The sequence below is a fragment of the Falco cherrug genome, chromosome 5 (genome assembly GCF_023634085.1).
Source record: "Falco cherrug isolate bFalChe1 chromosome 5, bFalChe1.pri, whole genome shotgun sequence".
In the NCBI taxonomy this organism is placed as follows: domain Eukaryota; kingdom Metazoa; phylum Chordata; class Aves; order Falconiformes; family Falconidae; genus Falco; species Falco cherrug.
The window spans coordinates 71,714,025-71,726,925 of NC_073701.1; the positions used below are offsets into that span (position 1 = coordinate 71,714,025).

Genomic DNA, 12,901 nt, shown 5'->3' on the forward strand with positions numbered 1-12,901 from the left:
AATTTGGTTTAACTAGTGCTCTTAGCACTAATTTGAAGTAGAATTGTGCCAACTATTCCAATAGGATCACAGCGCTCTTGCTGTCTGGTGTGAGAATTTGCTCTGAGTTGGAACTTGATTTTTAAAAAAAGAAAGTAATTGAAGATACTGATGCTTTTTTAAACACAATTTTATAGTATCCCTACCTGTCAGGCATGGGGTGAGGAGCTCTGTTAGAGTGGAACTTGCTTGTGTCTTCAAACACCAGGCAGGCTTGTGACTCAAAAGATTCAAAGGTGGTGGGGAAGGGGGTGGGGAAGCACTTAACACGGTGCTAAAATAACAAGACAAAGAGCTGAAAGCCTGCAAGAAGGATGAGTCTTTACCTACCAGCATCATCCAAATGCAGAAAATCTTGAGCAATTTCTCATCAGGTTTTTTTACCTAGAGCCAAATTTATACCAGTGGATACAGCAGCTCCTGGTGGCACTGGGGACCAGCCGATGGCACAGCACGTTACAGTGTGCTCGCATTACCGACCAGGGATTCTCTCTGCAGCTACCGGTGTTTCCCAGGAAGGAGGAAAGATATCCTAGGTATTTACGTCCTAGGTATTTACGTTTGAACCCTTGTAACTGCGGTGGTGCATGCAGTGATTCCACACCAGTGCCAGACCAGAAGGTGCTATGTAACAGTTCTTTTCAAGGCAGATACCTGAGCTTTCTGACCCTGTTTGAGATGGGAACCAGGGTGCTGCAGAAAGCAAACAGAGGAAAGGCTGAAATAGGCCCGCTGACCCTTAGCAGTTATTTTCTGAGCGTTTGGGAGTTTCAGTGAAGTTTTGATATTCTGCCATGTTTTTGGAAGCAGGGCATTGCCGCTGCTGGGATAGAAGAAGCAAGCAGCAGTGAGGGGCAGAAGCTCTGGGGGCAGCATGTGCCCTGAGCTTGGAGTAAACGCTGTGAGGATGAAGGCCTGACCAGTAGCTGTGTAGACCTTGAAATTCTTGCGTAACTTCCTTGCAAATTGGTGAGCATGGCAGGAAGGAAGCCAAAGCATTCTGAAACACTGCTGGCTTTGGTGGACCACTCTAAGCTCCCTGCTGGTGTTCCTGCTTTTTGCAGTTGTGCACCGGATCTGCTGGCTCCTGACTGCTTAGGCCCAGAGTGACGGAGCTGAAAGTGCTGGCTCAGTGGGAAGATGGCTGTAATAGGCGTTTTGGGGACGGTTGCAAGAGTAAAGCCGGAGTGTGTGGTTTGATTATTGGTAGACTGTGTGAGAAGGGTCAGGGCCTTGGACACCTGCGGTGTGCAGCTGTGAGCATGCTGGGGGACGGAGAGGGCAGCTGGCAGGCTCCGTGCGAGACCAGCACTGGCACAAGCACACTCCTCTCCCCTCTGCTGCGGCAGGAACGTGACTTCCCTGTTGTTGTTTGAGCTCTGTGCTTGGGTACCTGGAGAGCCGACAGGCTGGGGAAGGGGAACGCGCTGTTTCACCCTCAAAGCTCATATTTTCACCAGTCAAGGGCAGTGGCTGGCTTTACCCCGTTGCCTTCCCTTTGCCTTCCGTCTCCCCCCTGCCAGGCTGATGGCTGAGACAAGGGAAGCAGCTGCCTGTCTGAGGGACAGACTGGGTCCCCGGGGATCTCCCCAGCCGATCCCCTGGGTGCTGAGGCCACTAGATGGCACTCACCAGTTGCCCAGTCCCCAGGGACAGGGACACTAGGGTGCAGCATCCCTCCTGCTGCAGCCACCCCCGGCACTGCCAGGGCCTGATGCCGTGGGATGGGACCTGGCTGTGAAAAGCGACGCACAAGGAAAGCAGCAAGTAGCATGAGAGGGCTCAGCGACCGTGGCCAAGCCTGGGTCCTGGCTGGTCCATGTGGCCGTGGGGGCAATGCTGTATCTCAGGGCAGCTCACACAGGGCCTTTGGGCTCTGCAGGTGGGAGAGGTTCTGTGGGGCAGCAAGGCGGGTTTTTCTGTCCAAAATGTTGTCTGCTGCAGTGAGCTGCTGCTGAGGTCTGGGGCAGGTTGCTGATGCTGTCTGTAATGAAGGGTATGCAAGGTCAGGAGAAAAAATATGAGCACACCAGCTATTGTGTGTCCAGTGCTGCCTGTTGGCATTAAGTTATCTAAAACGGGAAGGAGCATCTCTGCAAGGCCGGAAGAGCTGTGCTGGCTGGATCTCCTGGAAAAGTGCCCATCAGGAAGTGTTTGTGCTGTTATTTAAATGGTCACTACTTTCTTAAAACCAAGGAGGGATGTTTTGCTTCCAGAGAGGTTGGGTGGTTGCCTGCAGCCCTGGGAACCAGCTACTCCCAGCTGTGCTTCTGCTGAAGCTTCTAGAGCTTTCTCAGCTGCGTAGGCCAAATCTCACTTGAGTTTTGTTTTCATGCACCTGCTTTGTTTTTAATTAAAGCTTGGCTACTGAAGCACAACTTCCCAGTCCCAGAGTACAGGGAAAGTTTTTGTAAACACTGGCATTATGTCTTGTTTTAACAATCCCCAGGCTTCTCACGAGTCCTGGAGCTGAGTTAACAAACAGGTTGATTTAGCAGCTCTCAATGCCAAGAGGGAGCTGCTGTGCCTCTGGGCAGCATCGGTGCCATTGGCGGCTTGCACCGGCTCAGCCGGGTGGATGAGCCATTGCCACTCCAGCCAGACAAGCCCCACTGCTCAGCGCAGGTTATGCTTGCTCCTGAGTGCACGGTCCTTGCATGGCTGCAGCTTTACAGCTGCTGCAGCTCTTACTCGAGCGAGGCCAGCACAGCACACGCTGTTTTTCTCGCAGAGGAAGTGGGCTCCGAGAGGCTGCAGGAGCCGAGCAGGGCTCCCCAGCCCCTGCACCCTTCCCCACCTCACAGCGTCTTAGCACGGGGAGCCAGAGACTGCGAGCACTTCTGCAATTCAAGTGCCTGGGATATGCGGAGAGCTTAAGCAGCTGAACAGGGTGGAGTCCTTTCCCCTCTCAGTGCTGTGCCAGCGGTCCTTGTCCTGTCAGTGGCGGAGATCTGCTCCACAAATCTCACCTTGCTGAAGGTGAGGGCAGTGCTCCGTTTAATGCAATGCTTGGTGCCAATTTCTCCTCAGAAAATCCTCAGGGAAAACCCAGGCGGAACCTTTGCCTGCTGGAGGTCTCGGGAGGGGATGACAAAGCCGATCGGTCAGCAGTTACTCATGCTGGCATGGACACTGCCTCTGCACAGAGGCCAGGCTGAGAGCGTCAGCACTAGGTCCCACGCAGGATCCTCATGTTGCTCTGATGGGGGCAACTAAATAGAAATTGGAGAGTTCCTTCCAGGGAGCAGTCTTGGTCTTGGTCTCCTCACCTTTGAAACACTTCTCAACGATATGACTATTGGCTCAGCCAAGGGATCTGCTGAGAAGAGCCCAGTCTCTGGTCCCAGTTTGGAAGGGTTGAATCAAGTGGTGCCTCTGAAGCCATGGAGATTGCTCAGCATCTCACCCTGCAGGAGCAGGAGCTGTTCCTGCAAAGCCTGAGGGTGATGATGCTTCCTCCAGCTTTTGCTTTGCTGCCCAGGCTGAGGAGAGATCCCTGTTTGCCCTTTGCCTCATGCTTTTCTGGAAGAGCCTCTACCTGAGAATGAAGTAACCAAGCATAGATCCAAAGTGGTGGTGGGTTTTGTGATGGTTGTCAGATGCAGCAGGACCCACTCTGCTGTGCCCGGAGCAGTGGCAGCTGTCTCTTCCCTACCTGCAGGTCTGGCTTCCTTCTGTGGTCCTGGGCAGGAAAAATTGCCAGCCAAACTGGAGAGAAACTGGCAGGCGGGAAGGCTGCAGCCATGGCCGTGGTGGTGAGGAGAGAAACAAAATAGGGTCCAGCTGGGACCCTGTGGAGCTACTGCCCAGTGACCAGCAGGGTTTAAAGAGCATTTCCTCACGTGATGGAGGAAAAAAGGAACAGCTACAAAGGAGGCAGCCATGGGGGAACATCTCTAGGAGCTGCCAAAGCAAAGTCCTCTGCATTGCCATCAACCTTGTGCAGCTCTCCCAGTGCAGTTCCTTTCTCTGTCCCTCTCCAGCCCCTCTCCCTAATCCTCCATCCTTCAGACCCTCCCCAACATCCCTCCGTCTTTCCTGTCTTCATTCAGCCAATGCCCCTGAAATAAAAGTAAAAAAACCTGTTTGAAGTGTAACTGCTGTTTGGTCACCTGTGGTTTAAGTGGTGAGCTGTGCGTAGGCTGGCTGCCGGCGCGTGCTTATGCAGCACTCTGCCCCCAGCCTCGCTGAGCGTGCAGGGCTCGGCGCTGCCTCTCCTTGCCAGACTGCAGAGCCTCTTGCCCATGGTGCTGGGGTCTGCCAGAGCCACCCACCCTGGCTGCTAACTGCACAGCCCAGCCCAGCTGCGGCGTTCCCGTTCTCTGGGCTTGCAAAAATTCTGTTTGAACGGATGTGAAAAAATGACTTTTTTGGCTTGTGAATTTGACTTGTTGCAGTTAGATCATTGGGAAGTGTGAGCATCGCTGGAGGTGCGGACACAGCACCACTGCAGGGTATGAACACCCCACTCTGCCTTAGGAACAGTATTACGTGATGGCTTGTGACGGACAGAGATGCTGTATTTGAGCAGAAAGAAAATGTAGAGAGAAGATTGGGTTTTGTGGGTTTTAGTGATCCTGGCCCACACACTTCAGTGAAAAACATTTTACAGTGGGGTGGTTATTGCGGGGACCTGGCAGGTCTCGGCTGGGCCTGAACGGTGCTGGATGTGGCTTGGCCCAAGGGGATATTTTCTTATTAGAACCCCCTTGATTTCAAAATTGCCAAAAACTTGTCAAAACCGTTGATTTCCCGAGGCTTCTGTAAGTATGGGAATACAAATACTTCATTTCTGCACCTCCAGTCCCGTGTCGGTGCCTGTGAGCAGACGCAGAGGGGCTCCACGCTGGGTACGTTTTTACCAGCGTTTCATGCACATCTGCGGTGTGCATGTGTGGGCCTTGGCTCCTGGTGCTTCCCGCTGTGGCAGCCGCTGGGGCATGGCCGCATCCTGCAGCCTGCACCGGGCCCTCCTGTCCCTGCGCGTGCCTGGCCGCCTGGTGTTGGCAGAGCAGCCCTCCAGTGGCACGCTGGCGTAGTCCGTGGTCTTAGCACTGGTCATGGCACTGGGGCTTGCTTTACACAGGTTTCCTCTGCCCTGCTGACCCTTTTCCCTTGCCTCAGTTTCCCCTTTTAGCAAGAAGTCTGCCTGTGCCTGTAGCAGCAGCTGCAGGGGTGCCTGTCCGTGCTTGCACACACTGTTTTGCACAGGGGATGGAGAAGGGCCCCAGCGCCTGCCGGGAGCTGTGTCTTGCTGCACTCTCGCTCCCCAGCGTGCAAGAGGGAGGTCCGAAGGAGGCTGCCGCTCGCTCACCTGGGCTCCGCGAGGACAAGGGGCTGATCCCCTCCCTGCTCGCAGGGCTTGCACGTAGCAGCCTGCATGTCTGTGGAGCAGCTCCTGCCGCCCTGGCCGGGCAGGTTCCTCCAGCTGCGCCGTGCAGGCACCACTGTGGCCGTGTCCCCGCAGACAAGGTGTGGAGTGAGCCCAGCCAGCAGCGGCTGTGGGAGCTGCTCCGGTGCCATCCTCTGCCATCCTCTCCGGTGCTGCCAGCTGCTGGCCCGTCCCCAGGCTGTGCCCGGTGGCAGAGAAGAGCTGGGAAGGCTCTTGGCTCCCAGCTGCTTGGCCATGGCCAGTGAAGAGGAACACCTGTCGGCTCTCTCGGATAACCAGGTAAAGGCATGTGCATCCAGGAAACCCTCTGGAGAGACCTGGGAAAGCTGCTGCCAAATGCTGCAGACCCTGGTCAGGCTTTGGGGGCTTCCTTCATGCTGGAGATGGGGAGCAGCGCTCTGGGGGTGCTGCAAAAGGTGGCCGCGGCAAAGGGGTCCCAGCTGCCTGGCCCAGGGCTTTGCAGGCTTGTGCTGGGCAGGGCCTGAGCGGCGCTCCTGCTCCGCTGTCTCTGCGTGACTCACCGGCCCTGGGAGCCATCCAGCTCCGGCAGCCCCGCTGGTTCCTCCATGGCAGCCCCTTGCCGCCTGGGAGCCGCTCTCGGCAGCACCGCCCGGAGCAGGACGCGGCTTCTTGGCGCTCCCCAGCCCTGGGCAGGGGAAACCTGGGTGCCGCGGTGAGGCGAGCTCAGGAGGATGCAGCAGGGAAAACCCCTCGTGCAGCCAGCGCCGAGAGGCCCGTCCCATGCAGCTGCGCCGCAGCACTGGCGAGGAACCAACCGCTGGCCCCACCACTTTGCCCACCACCAGCGAAGGGCTTCAGCTCCTGGGCACAGCTTCTTGGGGAAGACACTTCTGCCTCAGCTCTACCGGCTCCACGGTGACACGTTGGCACCGGCCACCCGCTGCTGCTTCAGCCAGGGACGCCCAAGGGAGTGGGTCCACCTGTGCTCCGTGTCCTCCCATGCCGTGGGGCAGCTGAGGCTCCCCCTGTGGCCCCGCTGCCGGACACCTGAGCCCCTGCCCTCAACCTCTCTCCTTCAGGTCTTCGTGCTGACGTGCATCTACCTGCCGGCCTCGCTGCTGAGGTGTGTTCTGTCCCCCGACCTTTTGGCCATGGCTGGGCCCTGCGGTGCTGGGGGGAGGCAGCCACCATAGCCTTGTCTGCATGTGGCCTCGTGCCTCACCCGCACCCCACTCAGCCCCTGGACCTGGGGCGCATGTCTCTGGCCTTGCAACCGGCCCAGCACCCTGCTCTGTCACCCCCACACCCCGTCCCTGCCAGCCCCAGGGGAGGCTGAGCTCAGAGTCCTGGCTGGGATGGATTCACCAGGAAGCACCACAGGGGCACCATCTGCTCTGCTCTGCCAGGACATTAACCACTGGCCCCATCTCTTCCAGCCTCCTGGGCAGCGGATCGGTCCTTGCTGTCACCTCCTGGCAGAGGCAATGCTGCCACATCCAGGTGAGTGCCACCGGCTCCCAGGGTGCACGGATGGGTTTTGGCCCTTGGCTAAGTCCAAGGCAAAGCTGGGCCAGCACTGCTGCTGCTGGGCTTAATGCACAGTGGGGCAGGGAGAGGGGCAGGAGGCGCGGGATGCCCAGCACCGCAGCACTGGCAGCCATTCCCAGCTCCACTCCGGGCCAGCAAGGGAAGGGACATGGCCGCAGCAGCTCTGCAAAACCAGGGAGAGGCGGCTGGGGCCAGGGTGATGCTGCCAGCCAGAGCTGACGCTGTGTCCCGTCCCCCAGCTTCGCCCCCTTTTCCTCCTCGCCCTGGCAGATTTCCTGGCTGCTGCTGTGCTGCTGAGCACAGCCACCATCCAGCTGCTGCCAGCCCCGCTCTTCATCCTGGCGTACGCTGCCTGCCCCTATGGACTGATGCTGGCCACGGTAAGGGGGCAGCTGCACCAAGGGCTGGGCACCTCCTCTGATACCGCTGGGAACAGCTGGGACCCATCTGCGGGCTGGGGTATCCCTGCGGACGTCCTGGGCTGGGGGACTCTTTCTCCTACTGAGAAATAGCTCCTGTTCCCCTTGCCATTGTCCTGAGCCATCAAGAGTAGTTCCTTGGGGAAATGTGCCTAGTGTTTCTCCCCAGTCCCAGTGAGATGAGCACCACATCGCCCTGACAGCATCCCTCTTGCCCCTGCTGTGCCCTTCTGCCAGTGCTGGGATGGCCAACCCGAATGCAGTCTCTCACGTGCACCAGAGCAGAGCAGGGCACGGCTTTCCCGGTGCAGACGTGCTTTCTCCTTCATGCCCAAAGTCACCCAGTGCCTGCGCCTCCGCTGGCTGCTCTCCACCCTGCCTGGTGCGTGGACCCCGCAGTGGGCAGTGTCGCTTCCCTCCTGCCCCCAGGCTCATCCCACTGGTGATGGGGCTTTTGCCTCAGCCACACACGGGGACAGGGACCAGGAGAGGCTCAGCACTGCGGGGCCAGCTCTGCTCCACTTAGTACCTACCAACCTGCCCAGCTGCATAATGCACAGGGTGGCCATCACTGCAGCTGCAGGCCTGCTGGCAGGACACCCTGTTCATGTCATCTAGAGCCCAGCACAGACAGATGGGCCAGGGTGGCCAATGCTGCCTGTAGCTGCCTGCCCTGTAAAGCTGCCGGCCGGTGAGGCCACCCGCTCCCCTCCCCAGGGTGGGCGCAGGGGCAGCGCGGGGCCATTTGCTCTTCATGCCACGTCTCTCGCACAGCTGCTCCCTTGTTGCACAGCTGCTCCTGGCCCAAGTCTGCTGGGGGGACGGTGGGATGTCGGGGTGCAGAGCATCAGGAGGCAAGAGGGAAGGTGCCTTTGAGGTGCTGGGCACAGCAGGAACCTGCTCTCCCTCTCGTCTCCCAGACCTTCTATGCAGTCTCATTCCTGATGGTGGTTGTCTACGCGTATGAAGCCTACCGCACTGTCCAAGGCTGGAGAGCCTGGCACGTGGCAGCTCTGCAGGTTGGTGGCCCCAGCCATGGTGCAGCCAGGCATCGCCCTTTCCACACACAGCTGCTCCGGCCCTGTGGGGACCCGGGGAACTGCAGCAGGGGTTCAAGGGCAGCCCCTTTCCCTGGGATGTTAGCAGCTTCTCCTGCACCCTGTGTCCTGGCAGAGTGGGGCTGGAGCCTGGAGCTGCTGTGAGACCCGCAGCCCCAGTCACCAGAGGTTTGCTCCCTGCAGGAGCGAAGCAGGTGCCTGGAGAGCGTGTGGCAGGGGCTGCCCTACATCCTGGCCTGGTAGGTGCCAGCTGCCAGCCCTGGAACCCCCAGCACCCCGAGTGGGGCTGTGGCACAGCACCGGCCCCCCCGGCTCTGCCTGGGATGGGATGGATGTGCTCACCTCCACCCCTCCCTGCAAGGCTGGTGCCGGCGCTCACGCTCCTGGGACAGCTGATCGCGCGTGGCACCTCCTTCACCGACATTGCGCCGAGACACATGGACCCCATCGTGCCATGGAAAGGCAACAGCTCCCACGAGACCTACAGCCTTTACTGCTCCAGGTACACTCCCCACCTGCCACCCTGACCCCGAGAGGGGCCCGCAGTGTCCACCCCTGTCTCTTCCCAGTGGGCTTGGGCACGCTGCAGCCCCTGCAAGGCATGCAAGGGACACCTCTGGGTGGTGAAGGCTTTGGGGCGGGGGATTAGGGGACAGCCACCGATATCCTCTGTCCTTTCAGCTGCTTGCTCCTCATCCACCGCGCCCAGGACATCTGCTACAAGGTGAGCGCTGCTAGGTGCCCTGCCGTTCCCGTTCCCTGTCCAGCCAAAGGCAGGTGGGCTCAGCAGGACACAGGGAAGGCAGTGGGCCAGCGGTGTGTGGGCTGGAGGGATGGGGCAGGGGTGTCCCTGCTCGAGCCAAGGCAGAGGGGTAGCTCCCAGCTCCGGCAGTGCCTGATGCTGGCTGCTCCTGCGCCACGGGGCTTGCGGCGCGGCTCAGCCCTGCCCCTGTGGAAGGAGCCGATTGTGACAGGGCTGATTTCCCATTGCCTCTCAGTATGTAGGTAGGAAGGATGTGGGCCTGGAGGAGAAGATCATCTTCTTCTTGTACCTGCTGCTGGTGCTCAGCTGCTGCACGGTAAGCCAGCGGCGCAGCAGGGCGAGCGCAGGGTGCAGCCGCAGCAGCCAGCGCTCCGGCTGATGCCCTTCCCGCTGCCCAGCTCCTGTACCACAGGGTGAAGCTTTGGTGCCGGAGGAATGCCGCGGCGCCCTTGCTGACCTTGGAGAAGGATGGCTTTGCTGGCAGGAGCATCCGCAGCGTCACCAAAATATCTCACTACTTCCAGCTGGTTTTCCTGCTCTGCTGGGCACCAGGCAAGTCAGAGCGGGGATGCCCCGCAGTTCCTGCAGCCCTGGCAGGCCTGAGCCACCGCAGCTCCTCTTCCAGTCCCTTTATTCCTGGGCTGGGACAGCACGTGGGTCTGAGACAAGAGGCTTAGACTGAGTAACTGCAAAACCCCCGGGTGTCTGTAGGACCCTGCGGCTGGGCAAACCCAGAACGAGAGGACAGTCCCTGGGTTCAGCCCACCCTGCTCTTACAATGACAGGTTTTTGAAGTGGCATTTCCTGAGCTGGAGGGTGGATTGTGTTTGATGGAGCTGCTTTTTGGCAATATCTCATCCCTTGGGGGGCCCATTTATGCTTTCAGCCTTACAGAAACCTGTGGCAATGAGCTCCCCAAGGTCCTTGGGCAGCATGCTGAGAAGGACCTTGTTGCACGCACGGGTGCCTGTCCTACGTAGACCCTTGTGCCGTGGGAAATAGGCTGTGACAGAGGCAGGGCATTCGCCACTGAGGGAGGGAAACCCCAGATGAAGCATTATCAGAGAGAGGGAGGCCAAGGAGTGTCCTTTTGTCTTCCACCCGCAGCTTTCCTCCTCACCCTCCTCTCCTTCACCAGCATCAAACCTGCCTCCGTCTTTGTCCTCTATGTTGCTACAGTAAGTAAAAACCTGTTTCCTGGGCTCTGGAGCTGGGACATTTGTCCCCATCAGACGTGTAAGTGGTGATGGGGTGAGGGGTGGGGGGGCTGTGAGACCTCTGCTGTCCCGGTGCAGTAGTGGCAGGGCTGCTGGAGCACACCGGTCCCTGCTGACCAGAGGGATGCCTCCCTGGGCAGTGTGAGCTCTGCAGGCGCTGCCAACCTGCACCGGAGACACCCAAACAGGTGCCACCTGGGACAGACACAAGGCAAAGGCCCCCAGTTGCTAGTGGCAGCCCTGGTCCCAGCCCGGCTCTGCCGGGACTCTTCCCCCTGCTTTGGTGGTTGGTATTTTGCTTCTCAGCTCTTCCCAGATGCGTGTCTTGTTTTAGTTGACCATGCCAAGAGGAAAGCCAGCTCTTGTGTCCCTGTGTCACCCTGCCTGTACACTTGCATGGGCTGATCCCACACAGCACCTCTCCAGCATGGAGAGGGCAATGGGGTTTGCCATGGTCCTGCCACGCAGGGCAGCCCAGGGGCAGGTACAGGCAGCGCTCACCGCTGCCTTCTCTCTCGCAGGCTCTGACCGTCTCCCTCCAGGGATTCCTGCACAGTTTGGTCTACGGCTGGCTGAGGCAAAACTTCCGTCAGGAGGTGGTGGGCAAGAGACCCTCCCTGCAGCACCAGGGGCTCAGAGCTTACTATGATGAGTCCCTGGGGGCTGTTCCCTAGGCTGCTGCCTCGTCCTCGTGCCTCCGGGCTGCCCCAAGCCTTGACAGGATTTGCACATCCCCGGCAGTTCCCCACAGCCCATCTGTAGCCAGGCAGGATCTCTCTGGACTTGGCTCTTCGTGCCTGGAAAGGTTCAAGCAAGGCGCAGGCAGGTTTCCAGCAGCGGTGCGGGGCTGCTGTGGCCCTGCCCCAGTGGGAAGCCCACCTGTAGCCCCTCACTGCTGGAGGCAGCCCAGCTTCCCACCACCTGCACCGTGCAGGCAGCAAAGCCACGAGCAGTTGCTGCACAAGTGATGGACCCTGAGAGGTGGGACAGGAGCTGTCTGGAAGGATGCCCCTGTTCTTCACCACAAGCAACTTGGCTGTCAGCAGCAGTAGGGCTCTGCAGGCTCGTGAGCAGTTCAGGTGCTACAGAAGGAGGCTGGTAGCATGCAATTCAGCAATCCCTAGACTTTCCAGCAACTGAACATCAACTGCAACTGTCCCGGGGAAGGTGGTGGTTCTTGTCTTGTTTCAGTGTTACACTTTCTGCCAGAGAACAATCCAAATTCCTTCACAGGGCTTGGGAGAAGGTGCTTCCAAATAAAGGTATTATGGTTGAGGTACCCTAGGCTTTGCGGCTGCTAGATAAGTAACAGGAACAGGCGGCGAGCCAGGTGGCTCATGCCTCCTTCCTGCCTTGGGGGATGGTACTTGTCCAAGGCTGTGTCAACGGAGATGAAGGAGCCATCGCTGGGGGTGATTCTGCCCCCACAGCCTCCTGCCAGGCCCCAGCTTCTCCACCACCAAGTTGAAATCAGCCCGAATGCTTCCTCACACTGCCTCTATTGCGTGAAAACAAACTGTGATGGGGGCGATGGGCAGGACCATGCTCACCCTCACCCATCCATTGGCTAGCGCGGACAAATGGACACATAACGTAACAAGCAGCTTGGAGACTTCAGGCCCAGAGAAAATAGCCCAGGGCAGGAGCCAGGGTGCTGTCGAAATCTGCTGAGGCTAGGGATGGAGACAGTGCTGAGATGGGCTCAAGTACCGCTGAGCAGAGGGGCACAACAGCCCCCGAGGGCTGCGGTGGGGAGACCACGGGGCGGGTGGGGGCGTGGACCGACCAGGTGCTGACGTGGCAGTGGCTCCTTCCAGTGCATCTGCTGGAAGCATCCCCTCTGCCACCCAGCAGCATGCTGTTTGGTGATCACTGGGACTCCTGTGCCACCAGAAGTGGAGGTGAGGAGTGGGGTGAGAACTCAGAAACATTTAAAAATTGGTTATTACCAGAAGCACAAGGCAAATGTTGGTGAGGGAGGACCGGGACAAGTTCCCAGGTTCGTAGTACAGGCACGTGAACCAGGGCACGTAAACAGGGCAGAGCAGAAAAGCTTGTTAGAAGATGGGGGGGTAACAAGAAAAATGGATGGTGCACGGAAGCAGAGGTAGAAAAGCAAAAAGGATGATAATGGGTGTGGTTTGCAGGCCATGCAGTTTGACCTCCTTGGGAGGAATGCAAAGCTAAAAATACATTGTTGAGAGGAGTAATACCTGAAGGGGATGTTTGGGCTGTTGAAGAACAGCTACAACAGGAAAACGAGCCAGTGGCTCGTGAGCACTGCACAAGATAAGGGTGCGCGCTCACGCACTGACCCAGCTCCAGGCACACCCTCTGCCCCCCGGGGCCCTGTGGCGTGTGCTGGGACAGATGGAGGTGCAGCAAGGAAGTCAAACAACTTGTTGGGTGTCCGGGCAGGGCAGTGCGCACATACAGGAAGGATCACTGCCAGACAGTACAACCTGGTGTCTGCTTTGGTGTGAAGCTGCAAGCACCCAGGGCTT

The 12,901-nt window shown here is 58.7% G+C and overlaps 1 protein-coding gene across 1 annotated transcript; it reads left to right on the plus strand.

Moving 5' to 3' along the window:
• Positions 1–84: 84 nt before the first annotated feature.
• LOC129736183 (transmembrane protein 116-like) lies at positions 85–11,071 on the plus strand. The gene is made up of 11 exons (XM_055711974.1): positions 85–6,515; positions 6,829–6,892; positions 7,180–7,320; positions 8,280–8,378; positions 8,601–8,656; positions 8,779–8,919; positions 9,099–9,141; positions 9,416–9,496; positions 9,579–9,732; positions 10,288–10,358; positions 10,919–11,071. The coding sequence occupies exons 1-11, from the start codon at positions 6,124–6,126 to the stop codon at positions 11,069–11,071; spliced, it is 1,395 nt and encodes a 464-aa protein (XP_055567949.1). The 5' UTR covers positions 85–6,123.
• The last annotated feature ends 1,830 nt before the right edge of the window (positions 11,072–12,901 follow it).

Bases quoted from the DNA above. Each gene is read 5' to 3' on its own strand.
- LOC129736183 (XM_055711974.1), top strand. From the start codon at position 6,124: ATGCAGCAGGGAAAACCCCTCGTGCAGCCAGCGCCGAGAGGCCCGTCC. The intron at 6,516-6,828 runs GTGTGTTCTGTC...CATCTCTTCCAG, and splicing joins CTGCCGGCCTCGCTGCTGAG to CCTCCTGGGCAGCGGATCGG. The intron at 7,321-8,279 runs GTAAGGGGGCAG...CTCGTCTCCCAG, and splicing joins ATGGACTGATGCTGGCCACG to ACCTTCTATGCAGTCTCATT.